This window comes from Tauraco erythrolophus, chromosome 10 (assembly GCF_009769465.1).
Source record: "Tauraco erythrolophus isolate bTauEry1 chromosome 10, bTauEry1.pri, whole genome shotgun sequence".
Classification (NCBI taxonomy): domain Eukaryota; kingdom Metazoa; phylum Chordata; class Aves; order Musophagiformes; family Musophagidae; genus Tauraco; species Tauraco erythrolophus.
This window is the reverse complement of record NC_141474.1, coordinates 14,151,082-14,163,047: the sequence shown is the minus strand read 5'-3', so window position 1 is coordinate 14,163,047 and position 11,966 is coordinate 14,151,082. Positions and strand designations below refer to the sequence as shown.

At 45.3% G+C, this 11,966-nt stretch overlaps 1 protein-coding gene across 1 annotated transcript; it reads left to right on the top strand.

Annotated features, from left to right (window-relative positions):
- The first annotated feature begins 243 nt into the window (after positions 1-243).
- Positions 244-2,366, top strand: S1PR1 (sphingosine-1-phosphate receptor 1). The gene has a single exon (XM_009990277.2). It carries the CDS (start codon positions 244-246, stop codon positions 1,381-1,383), a length of 1,140 nt encoding a protein of 379 aa, XP_009988579.1. The 3' UTR covers positions 1,384-2,366.
- The last annotated feature ends 9,600 nt before the right edge of the window (positions 2,367-11,966 follow it).

Here is an 11,966-nt window from a genome sequence, read left to right as displayed (position 1 = left end):
TTGTGACTCTGACATACAATTAAACTAGCAGATTATCTTAAACCATTTATCGTTTGTTACATCGTTTGCCTGCCTTCTTTTAACTCTGGGCTTTGTGCCTCTTGTTCTCAGGGCTGCGTTTTCTGAGGCTGTGCAGCAGTGCCGGGCAGGCTGCAGGGCCAAGGAGCTGTGGGGCAGCCACCCGCTTTGCGCTCGGCGTCACCGTCCGGTGGCGGCTGGGGAAGCGGCGCCCAGCTGGGCACCATGAGCTCCGGCACCACTGCCCCGCTGAAGGTCGTCAGCAACCTTGCCAACACTGATGTCAACTATGTCATCAAAGAGCATTATAATTACACGGGAAAGCTAAATGAGAATGCGGACAGTGGAATAAAAGTGACATCGGTGGTTTTTATCATCATTTGCTGCTTTATAATCTTAGAGAACATTTTTGTCTTGCTCACCATCTGGAAAACCAAGAAGTTTCACAGACCTATGTACTATTTCATTGGAAACTTGGCTCTTTCAGACTTGCTGGCTGGAGTGGCTTACACTGCCAACCTCCTGCTATCCGGACACAAAACCTATAGCCTCACCCCCTCCCAGTGGTTTGTAAGAGAAGGCAGTATGTTTGTTGCCTTGTCAGCTTCTGTGTTCAGCTTGTTGGCCATCGCCATCGAGAGATACATCACCATGTTGAAGATGAAACTCCACAATGGCAGCAATAGCTTCCGCTCCTTCTTGCTGATCAGCGCTTGCTGGGTTATCTCCATGATACTCGGAGGACTCCCCATCATGGGCTGGAACTGCATCAGCCTCTTGTCCAACTGCTCCACAGTGCTGCCTCTCTACCACAAGCACTATATTCTCTTTTGCACCACCGTTTTCACTGGCCTTTTGCTATCTATCGTTGTCCTCTATTGCAGGATCTACTCCATGGTGAGGACTAGGAGCCGCAGGCTGACATTTCGGAAAAACATTACCAAAGCTACTAGGAGCTCAGAAAAGTCGCTAGCCTTGCTCAAGACAGTGATCATAGTCCTGAGTGCCTTCATTGTCTGCTGGGCTCCCTTGTTCATCCTGCTTTTACTGGATGTGGGGTGTAAAGTGAAGACCTGCTCAATCCTCTATAAAGCAGAATATTTCTTAGTACTGGCCGTGCTTAATTCGGCCACAAACCCTATCATCTACACCTTGACAAACAAAGAGATGCGGAGGGCTTTCATCAAGATTCTGTGCTGTTGCAAATGCCCCCCAGCAGATTCTGGGACCAAATTCAAGAGGCCAATCATCGGAGGGATGGAGTTCAGCCGGAGTAAGTCTGACAACTCCTCCCACCCACAGAAGGAGGAAGGTGACCGTCCTGAAACGGTCATGTCTTCGGGCAATGTTACCTCATCTTCTTAGGAGTAACCATGGGGGTGTATTTCAGAGCCTTCCTCTGAAACCGGGGAGCTGAGACGCCTCCTGCTCACGGCGGCAGCGCTGGGCTAAGTGAGCGAGTAGCATTAGTTCTAATGAGACAAACGGTGCACTTGCGAGGCTGGAGTTCAAGAAATGGGACAGACTGTTCTGGCTTGAAAATCTTTTTCCCTGGAGCATGTTTTGTCTTTGCACTGAGGCAGCTCAGGATTGTCAGGCGTATTCATATCCTGAAATCTCCTTAGTAACTCTGAAAGACTGATGCCTTGGTGAAATTATGCCTGGTGTGTGTGAGAGAAAGAGAGAGGGGGAGGAGAGAGAGGGAGAATGAATCCTTTTTTTCCCTGTGAGAAGAATGTGAAGTTATTTCTCCTTTACTTGCAGGAAACCACTGACACAAAGATCTTTCTGTACTGAGTTTAGTGGTGGTATAGTTGGTCAGAAGCGTTTGTTTAGCGCATAACAAGGAAAGAGATCACACAAATATAACTTAGACCACCTACAACCATAATTTGGCATCACTTTACAGAGTTTTTAGTTAAGTCGTAAGATTTTATTTGTGGAGTCCAAAACTGTTGGGGTTTTATTTAGCAAGATCATAGCTGTGAATTTTTGCTGTCAGTCCATATTACATTTGAAGACCCTGAGCCAGACTCTGCAGTTACTTTCACCTGTACAATTCCATTGACTGCATCAGATTTTACGGAGTAGCTCAGAACAGCGTGTGGCCCCATACGTTGATTGCCTTGTTATTCTACAGCATTAAATAAACTGCATTATCATGACAAATGCAAGGTAGAACTAAAGGTCATTTCTCTTTAAAATGACTGAAGGTATATCTAATAGTATAAGATACTATTGACAACAGCAGGATTTTTGCCTAAGTAAGAAGAGTAGAAAACCGAAGGGGCGTTTCAGTGTCAGGTTCATAGTCTGTCCAAAGGTGAAGATAAGTCAGAAAATCTGAAAGTAGTATCTTCGGTTTCAGAAAAATAAAAAGAAAGTTGAAGTGAAATTGCTATAGATAAATGCACTTCCATAACGAAATGCAATACATTTTGGCACATTTTATTAATGTCTATAATTTCAGCAAAGATGTCTGTATTAGTTCATGGAAGAAGTACCTGTCATTAAATTGAATGTATTTGTTTTACAGCATCATTTTTACTTCTCTGTTTTTCTAACCTGTGCTAATGGGGTTGAATGTGTACAATGTAAATAAGTTAATAAGATGCAGGAGTCTTCATGCACCTAGAATATTACTATAACAAAAGTGGTATATCTGGGATAGCTGAGAGAGACTGACTGATTTACAGTTATTGGCAATTCCTAGAAGTGGTATTTTGTAAAGAAAATTTATTGCCTTTGTAGTAAAATTTCCAGTGCAATTAAACTGATTTTTTTTTTTTCTGGTTTAAAAAATAGTATTTAAAATGTTTCTGACTTCTATTGTTCAATTTGCACATAGCTTTATTGACTTCTAAACATTAATAAACTGATTTTTTTAAAGATTCTGTTATCAGATTAGTAGTAGTTTTGTACTATTGTGGGAGTGTGGTTGACTATGTCAGGTGTGGTTTCTTGTTGACAGAAGTCAGTGAAAGGATCCCTTGACCTGCTGGGATTAAGCCAATTCTGCGGGGACATAAGATGCATGATGCCACTTACAAGATCATGTAAAATACAAAACGAATGCTAGAATATAATTGCTCATCAGCACATGCTGTAATAATGAAATGCCATTAAAACAATCTCTACAGTAGCGATTTTTCTCCAACAGCTAAGGCGGTACAAACAAGAAAAACAGATGGCTGCCAGTTTTTCCATGACTGCCTAGAGTAGGATAAGTGAAAGACTTCACTTAAATCACTAATATAATTTGTAAGTTTAGATCTTTGTTCTAATTACGAGCATCAAGGAAGTTCACAAAACATAGAAGGGTGGCCTCAGCTACGTAAGCGCTGCAGCTTCATTGGGTTCACCAGTGAAGACTGTGGCAGCATAGTTGAACAGATACTGCGTTTCTTCTTCCAAAGGCTTGACTTCCATTTCCTCTCTTGCTGCCATTCCCTCTCGGTATTACTTTTAAGTTCCATGGAGCTCACACAGGATACAGTTGGAGTGTGAAGATAAACCTCACCTTCTCGTACTGTATGTCATTGCCGTGCAAGGTTTACTGTGGGAAACGAGAGCCTACTCACTGAGGAAGGCTCTGGGTCATAACCTCACTTCCTGAAGGAAATTCCAAAAATGCCCCGAAGACAAAAGAGTGGAAACAGGCTGGAATTTCTCTCCATCTGTCTGCCTGTACGGAAGGAATGATTTCATGTGTGCTCACTTCCTAGGCTTTTAATTAGTGTCCTGAGCAAGGCTGGAAAAAAATGTCAAATGTGGATTTGCTTACAAGATAAAGTCTCTCTTGGCTCAGGCATTTGTTTGGGCAGGGATGGTTTATGCCAGTCATGAGGGAAAGTGCTGCTTTGTCCTAGGGATAAAGTCACTTCTGTGCAGAGCACCAGAAGTATATAAATCATGAAAGTCCCAGTTAAGCCCTCAACGTGCTACCAGTGAGTAAATAAAGGCAATGTATGAGGACAAGGCAATGTACGGGGACGTCTGAATTTGTAGGGGGGTGGGTTATCCAAAGGACAAGGGCCCTTCCGCTCTTGAAGCCTTGTGGGCAGTAAGGTTGTTCGTCCCACATAGGTTTGAGCTCTTGTGACAAGGGGAGAGCTATGTCACATCATGTCTGTGTCACTGGCCCCTCATGACTCCCACCAGCCTTTCTGTATTCCTAGCTGATAGCTGACAGGTGAGTCACTTCCCTTCGTTTTGCGTGTGTTTCTCTATCCCTCCCTTATCTATCTCGTCTAATTGCACTGTGGGCCTTTGCGGAAACTGACTGTTTCCCCTATGGAGGTAACTGGGTGATGGGAGCCCAGTTTTGGTAGGGAACTCAAAGCCCTACGTAATTCACGCAATAAAAGAAGCACAAACATCAGAGTGTGGCACTGGGCCATGGGAAGCATTTCCTATATCTTGATCACGATGACTGAAATCTGTTTCCTCCATAAGCAGGTCACATCTATGCATGTAGACAAGATACAGACAGGGAACAAAAACTGTAATAAAACAATAACAGTGATAAAAGTAAAGGTTCCTGCTGGGAAAAAAAATAAAAGACTGGCCATTTGTACTGCTCTTCACTTCCTATGGGGGAACTCCACAGCTCCTTGGCCACGGACATGCATTACCATACACAAGCAGGTTAGGCCAGATGTGTAGTGCAGTTTTGAAGTGTGCAATGTAGAAAGCACCCTTCCCAGGCCCCGGACTGCCTTCTGGATGCACCAAAAGGGCATGAAGCTTTGTTCCGTTGTTGGCCATGTGACAAATAGGCAGAGAAAACAAACTGAGAACTGAAAAGGTGCATTATACCAAATGTCCACGTGAAATAAAATAGCCTCAATTATCTGGAGTAACTTGGCCCTTTGATTTATATTCTTCTTCCTAGCTGTTCTTCCAGTGTAAGGAATAGAATAGGGATGGAAAATCTGTCTGGTGTTCCCCTGGCAACTCCCTGACTAGGTGTGCCTGTGTGAGACCCAGGTGTAGCAGGGTGTATGTTGGGAAATGCAGGGGATGCAGCCAGAATGCCCTGAAGACAGCTCCGCAGGAACAAACGTTGGGCTCGCTGTAGAGTGTAGGCAGCCAGGACCTAAACTACAGGAAACGAAAGTGTAAAAATGCTGCTATCCATCCTTTACTTACTCTGTCAACTAAGAAATATAAGGATTGCCCAACTGCAATGTTTCCTAATTCCTAATTTGGCCTGGAAGATCTCAATACTGATTGCATTTTGTACGGGCTGAGGCATTATCAGATGTCGTAAAAAGGGTCAGACTGACAAAGCATCCAAAAACATGGATATGTAGACCAGAGCTATGTAACCTACTCAGCTCTGAAATGCTGGAAATTCCCCAAGGACAAGCTTCGTCATTTATGGAGTTCTAAAATTCCCCAGGAAAACATTTATTGTATTTCAATAATTCTTCATACTGATTTTCTTGGAAAACAAAATGAATCCAACTACAACCGAACCTTCAAGGATTTAAGACACAAAAAAACCCAGTCAAACAAAATCCATCTAAATTCAGTTCCTATAATCTGCTTTCACAAACTTTTCTAATCCCGTTTTTGCATTTACAGATGGAAAGAGTTTGCTCATTCTCTATCATCTAATTCATTCTGATAGAGCCTTATTTCTTTTTATACAGTCTGCAACAATCACATCAGGTCAAGAAATCTCCCTTCAATTATTACCCTATGCACAGGATTTCCTATGATAATTAACAGTAATCAAATTCACTCTGCCCACAGGAGCCAGATATAAGAACATGTGGCACAGCTACCTTGTTCCAGTACAAGTTTTCTGCTGAAGTATAAAGTGCCTAGAGACATCTGAAACTCAAGCATCTAATACAAATTGAGATATTAACAAAAAAAAATGTTGTCCTTTTTTAAGTTGAGGCGTAATTAGTGTATACTTATGTGATCCACTGGAGAGAATTACAATGTTAAGGACCCTCTTCCCTGCAGGAACAGGGTGTCCCTCTGCTCATTCACAAAGTCTGACTGACGTTGTGTCAAAGTAGCAGTTTCCGAACAATTTCCCCCCCTCAAGCAAAGCTCTGCACACGCAGATCTCTCACCCTACTGAAAAGTCTTACATGAGAGTGAAGCAGGAACCATTTCCTTGCACTGGGAACCCTCTGTGCTACCTTCATAGGACAAAAAGGCAGGAAATCCCATCAGCCACACCCAGGAACGCTCTGGCACGGAAAAGTCCTAATAAAGCAGAGCTGACAAAGCTCTGTCAACCCTCTGTGAACCTTCCACCAAGCCTGGTTTAATAGTCGCATGATAGAACCTGATACAAAGGCCAATATTTATTTTGAGCTTATGTGAATGATTGCTTGGAGAAGAACCATTTTTAAACACACGGTAACATAGCTATACATCAAAACGGCTCATCGGAAACACATGTGACCAAAGCCACATTAAATATTACCCTGTGTACATAGCATTTGTAGTGTTTATTCCAAATCACTTTTCTCAGCTAAAAGCAGACTAAAAATACAGACTGTATAATTTCTGATAGCTAATGAACATTTGGAAAACACGGGCTAGAGGGAAATCACTGAATAAGTACTGGGTTAAAGTGATCTGCTAGGCTCCATGAAATCCTCGGTGAAAGAACTATCACCACCTGGGAAAAATCTGTGATTTGAATCATAGCTGACAGCTGACACTTTCTGGTGCTGTCTGCAGGTAGTTTTGCTCTCTTAAGCATAGACACACTTGGCATAAGCCAAGATGTCTTGACTTAGCATGACACTGACATAAATTGCTGGAATACTGTCTCAGACAAATTCTTGCCCCTATCAAGCACCTACAGGTGTATAATGTGGAGATGTGAATTGCTATGAGCAGTAGAAATAGAATACATATGGTTACAGAGAAAGTGCAATAACACTTTTCATGATGTGAAAATTGGATTCAGCACAAGATTTTGATTGAGAGTGTATGGGAGAACAGGTTTCAGGGACAATTTAGGATTGGTGGGCGGTTGGACTACGGTCTGGTAATTTTCACTTGAAATGAAAGGAAGGAATCGTCTCTGGTAAGACACACAGCTCAGGATTTTCACTTGCGAACTCTATCCTTAGATCTGCAGTTCTTTCCCGAGAAACTCTGGGCAAGGTCTCATGAATTCTCACCTTCCCACAAAGATATATATATAATATATACACAAGGATGTTTACAAGTGCATAGTTTGAATTTCATGGCACTATTCAAAGAGCTGGTATCTGTGGCATTTTGAATATGGAGCATGATCTGCCAGGTCCTTTATTGCCCAGCTATTTGCAATATTTCCTTGTGCTTCGAGGAGCTGGATGCTGCTGTATCACATTTACTGTGAGGTGGGAGAAAAAAAAAATAGTAATATGTGCAACTCTATCCTTGCGGCTGGAAGCAGGATCCAGACCTTGGCTGAAAAACACATTCTGAAGAGGTGCTATTATTGAAAAACAACTTGCCAAAGTCTGCATTATTATCTTTCTGGCTTTCAGAGAAGACACAACTATGGTCTAACGATTTCTTCTAATCTGGTGACCATTCAGATGCTTGTTGCACGAGGAACACATGTGAGCCGTTTCCCAAACACCAGGCACTTTTAGATGTTTTGTATTTCCATCACAACTCCCACTTCTACTGCTGGTTTAGGCACAAGATAAGAAGCTGCTTGTAGTTGGTGCATAGTTTCTCCCTCTGATCAGGGTTATTTGATCAATGCACCTTTTGAACAAATCCTTTACTTTGGCACAGAGAAGTTACTTCAAAGCAGCTTATAACTCTGTCCCAAAAAGTGTTAACTTTTTTTTTTTCTGGTCTTAGAAATTAAATAAATTTTGCATGTTATCAGCTCTCCCACTGTTTTTATGCGTCATATTGCAAATGTTGCTTGAGGAAATCTTTAAGATTAACTTTCATCTCAGAGGCTGTTTATTTCCCATGCGTAAGTGGTTGTATTTTATTTTTCTCATAAATAGCATAGGCATGAGGGAGAGGAACTTGCCTGCACAATGGAGGTGATAGTGAAGGAATACCAAATCTTTTAACTTGAAATGCTTCATCGGTGGAAAGTAGCTTTAGTCAGGACTCTTTAATGATACAGGGTGAAGTTTTGCTTTTCACTAAACTTGCTGAAAAATGCAGAGGCATTAAAGAGGGTTCAGAGGACAACAAAGCAAGGCGCTTTAATAGGATGAACCAACATAAAAGGCTCAGTGAGCAAAGCCTTTCCCACCAGAGACGAGAATGGGGACACGCAATCCTCAGCCTAGCAGCTAGGCTATGGAAGCGCGCTGGATGATACAGAAAAACTTTGTAAAGCTTCAAACAAAAAGCAAACTCTGCGTATAGAAACCAGAACCAGTTGAAACACGTGAAGTATTATTCCACATTCGGATTTACCTGAATTTTGAACACTCAAAGTACCTGAGTATTTTAGAATGTAATTAAGGTGTTTTTTTCTTCTCGTAGTTCTTTTAAGCAGCACAACTCCTGTATTTGAACATGAGATCCGTCCTTCGGCCCCCGAAGTCACACACCACCGCCTCCCGCCGTGAAACACACAGTCGGCGGGCGGGGCCTGCCCGCTGCGGGGGGCGCCGGGGGGAGCCCGGCTCTCGGCGCCCCCCGCCCGCGCCGCCCCCGGGCAACGGCGGCTCTGAGCCCTCGGAAAGACGAGGAGTGGCTCCGAGTTCTTACTCTGCAGCGAAAACCACCCTCTCTTCCTCCCCAGGCCTTTTTCGAGGCCACTGAAACCGCTCCCCCTGCCCTCGCCCCGGCCCCCTTCCTGTACGCTGCTCCTGCGCTCCCACAGGTTTTCCTGCCGGCTCGCTCCGGCTCTTCCTGCCCCGCGTTTCCCTTCCCCTCCGCTTCCCTCCCGCCGGGTTGTGTCTGGGTTTGCTGCCGGGGCCGAGCTCGGCGGGCGGCGGCAGCGGCCGCCTTTGGAGCCGGGACGGGCGGGCAGCCCCGCGGGGACGGGAGCCCCGAGGTCACCGGGCGAGGCAGCGTGGGAACAAGAAGAAGAAACCCTCCCAAACCAACCAAAAAAGAAAAAAAAATACCTGAAAAGCACTTTTATCTTTGTAATGAGCAAATGAATAAAAAGCGTGCGCTGTAGCGAGGGGGGAGTTTAAAGGTGCTGCAGCAAGAGGCAGCGGCGGGGCTGGTGCGATGCTCGCTCGCCCACCCGCCTGCCTGCCGGCGGCCGCAACAACCCCTCGCCTCACAGGCCCTCGCGGCTCGCGAAAGGTTAAACCAGCTTCTCAGAAAGCGCGAAATGCCGCTCGGCCTCCATGAGCGCTCGGTTAACGAGTGTTAAGCCTGAACTTCAGAGGTGAGAGTTTCAGCAGCAGCTGTGAAGCAGGCCAGGCCTCCGCAGAGGTGTTTTTGTTGGGAAGCACTCCAGCACTGTGCTTACTGCTGACTCTTTCACCAGAAGCACCGACTCGCCCCCCTCAAAGCACGCGCAGCCTTCCAAGCGCTGTGAGCACGCCGGCGGCCTTGAGGGGACAGGTGTGTTTTCGCAGCGCGCCGAGGCCCAGCCTCAGCCCCAGCCCCCTCCGCGCCCGGCCGCCCCCGCCGCTCCTCAGGCGGCCGCGGGGCGCTGCCCCGGGCACCGCCGGCTCCCCCCGCAGCTTCTGTCGGTACCAACGTGCAACCCCGGGCGAGCTTTTGGGGCAAAGTGACATCGGCCAGCGCTCCGGGCGTGGCGCTGCCGGGCGGGAGGCAGGAGCGGAGAAAGCCTCCGCCTGAGGTGAGGGAGTGAGGGGCAGCCCGCGCCCCCGAGGGGGTGCGGAGGGAGAGCAGGCGGGGCTGAGGCCCGGCGCGGGGCGCTGCCTTGTCCCGTGGGTGTGTGTCCGAGAGGAAGGAGGGCCTGGGTCCGTCTTGATTTCTCCCCTCACAGCATGGCGGGCTGTGGTGTTTGTGTCGGCGTGGTGTAGACTTGCAGTAGTTGTGTGTTTGTGTGCTCGTTGTAGGTATGTGTGGCTACACGGTGCTTCCCCTGCTGAAGTGCGGTGAGAGGAGATGATGCTACGTGAAATTAAAGCCCGAACTAACAAAGCCTGTGTAGCTGGAATTACAAAATCCACTGAGCACAAGCGCAAAAGCTGTGGCACGGATCGTAGGCAAAGTGCCTATTTCAGTCTTGCCTTTACTGTAGTCTTCCAAACTTACCTAAGTACTGTCCGTGATCCACCTGCGGGCAGCCTTTCAGGAACAGGTTATTAAAGACACGAGGCACAGAACATGTCTGTACCAGCCCAGCTTGACACCTTGGGAATCACTTAATGCTTATTCAGGCAGAGGACGCAGCTTTCTCACACAGATTATCACGCAGCCTTCAGGCTGGCCTCTATCGCTCTTGTGTACATCTGTGCAGATACTTTGTTGATAAAATAACCAGAGTTTTGATCTTTCTTCCTGAAGAAGTTTGCTTGGAACTTGTTAATTTCATCAAAACATTTATTTGCAGGGATAGAAGGGACTGCAAGCAAACAAATTCACTCGGGTGCACTGGAGAAAGCAGAAGTATTCCCAGAGGTCATGCTTTTCGTCCCATTTGACTGTGTCCCTGCATGAAATGAGGTTAGTATGGCTCTGAACCACACTTGTCTTCAGAGAAAAGTGGAACAAATAGCAAAGCATTTTTAGCTGTGTTTAAAGGCATTTTGATATGTGTTGCTTGCAGCCTTAGCTTTGTGGGTGGCCTTTACTCTCTGTTATGGGAAATCAACGTAATAAAACTCCTTCCCTTCTAAACGAATGTTATTGTTATAATACAATGAGTCAGTAAAGAAACAATATTAAACACAAAAATTAATGTCAGTCTAACCACCAGCATGAGTTCTCCCCCTGTCCATCAATCAACGGCAATGCCTTAATTGATTTTCCTAATTGTGACCATAATGTGGCAATAATTTAATGAAACTGAAAGTGGAGGAGTTCCCACAAATCAAGTAGGATTTTCACTGATAGAATTGCGTACATGAGACCTCCTACTCAGAGCCAGGGAACTGAAAATATCTTGTCACCTATGAGCATTGCCTGGATACATCAAGCAGGTCCATGTCTGCCTGGGTTTTGGAGGCAGGACAATGCTGGCTTTAACACGTTCAGAGTTTTGATGACATAATGAACGAAGCCTATGATATTTTATGTCTGATACATACTTTGCATTGAATTTAAAAAGCTTGCAAAACCTGCAAATTCAGGTAACACTGTAATCCCTACAATTTGTTGTGCTATAGGAGTAGAAAGATGTAAAAATATGAACTCCTTACGTGAAGACGGAAAAACATGTCTTAGGCTTCTGCTCAGATCTATTCCAGGGTAGCTGGCTGCTGAGCTGGTTTTGGTCTGTGACTGTGACCTTCTTTGGCACATGGCATGCTGGCCTGGAAATACTCTTATTTAAATTGACAGCCCTTAAAGGCTGGTAATACTCTGCTGTTAGCCCTGCTATTAGACTTGGAATTTTAGACGAAGGTGGAGGTAGTGGAGGAGTCAGACAAGCCCTGCAATTTAAATAAGGTTTTGGTCTAACAGAGATGGATGCAAACGTAATTCATAAGGGGTTCATGCGCAGATTTCCTGTGTTGTCGGAGTGACGCTCAAGGGTTCAGTCACGCTCGCACGGGTTGTGTGTTACTGTTGTGTCCATTAGGAGTGAACCCCTGGCCTGTTTGACTAGTTGTGGTTGAAGTACAGCAGTTTTTGTCGCTGATGATACATGAGAGGAGAATGTAAACACTGCCAGTCATTTGCCATTGACCACTCTTTCTAATGGCTGGTGTGTGCGTTTGCATTTCAATTAAATGAGCGTGACCAGGAGAGTGATTTAGGAAAATGGCTTGGACTTGCATCTGTCTTGATCTTAGCAATCTTTAAAACGCTGCCATAGTACCCAGTGAATTTATTAGAGTTTGCGAAGG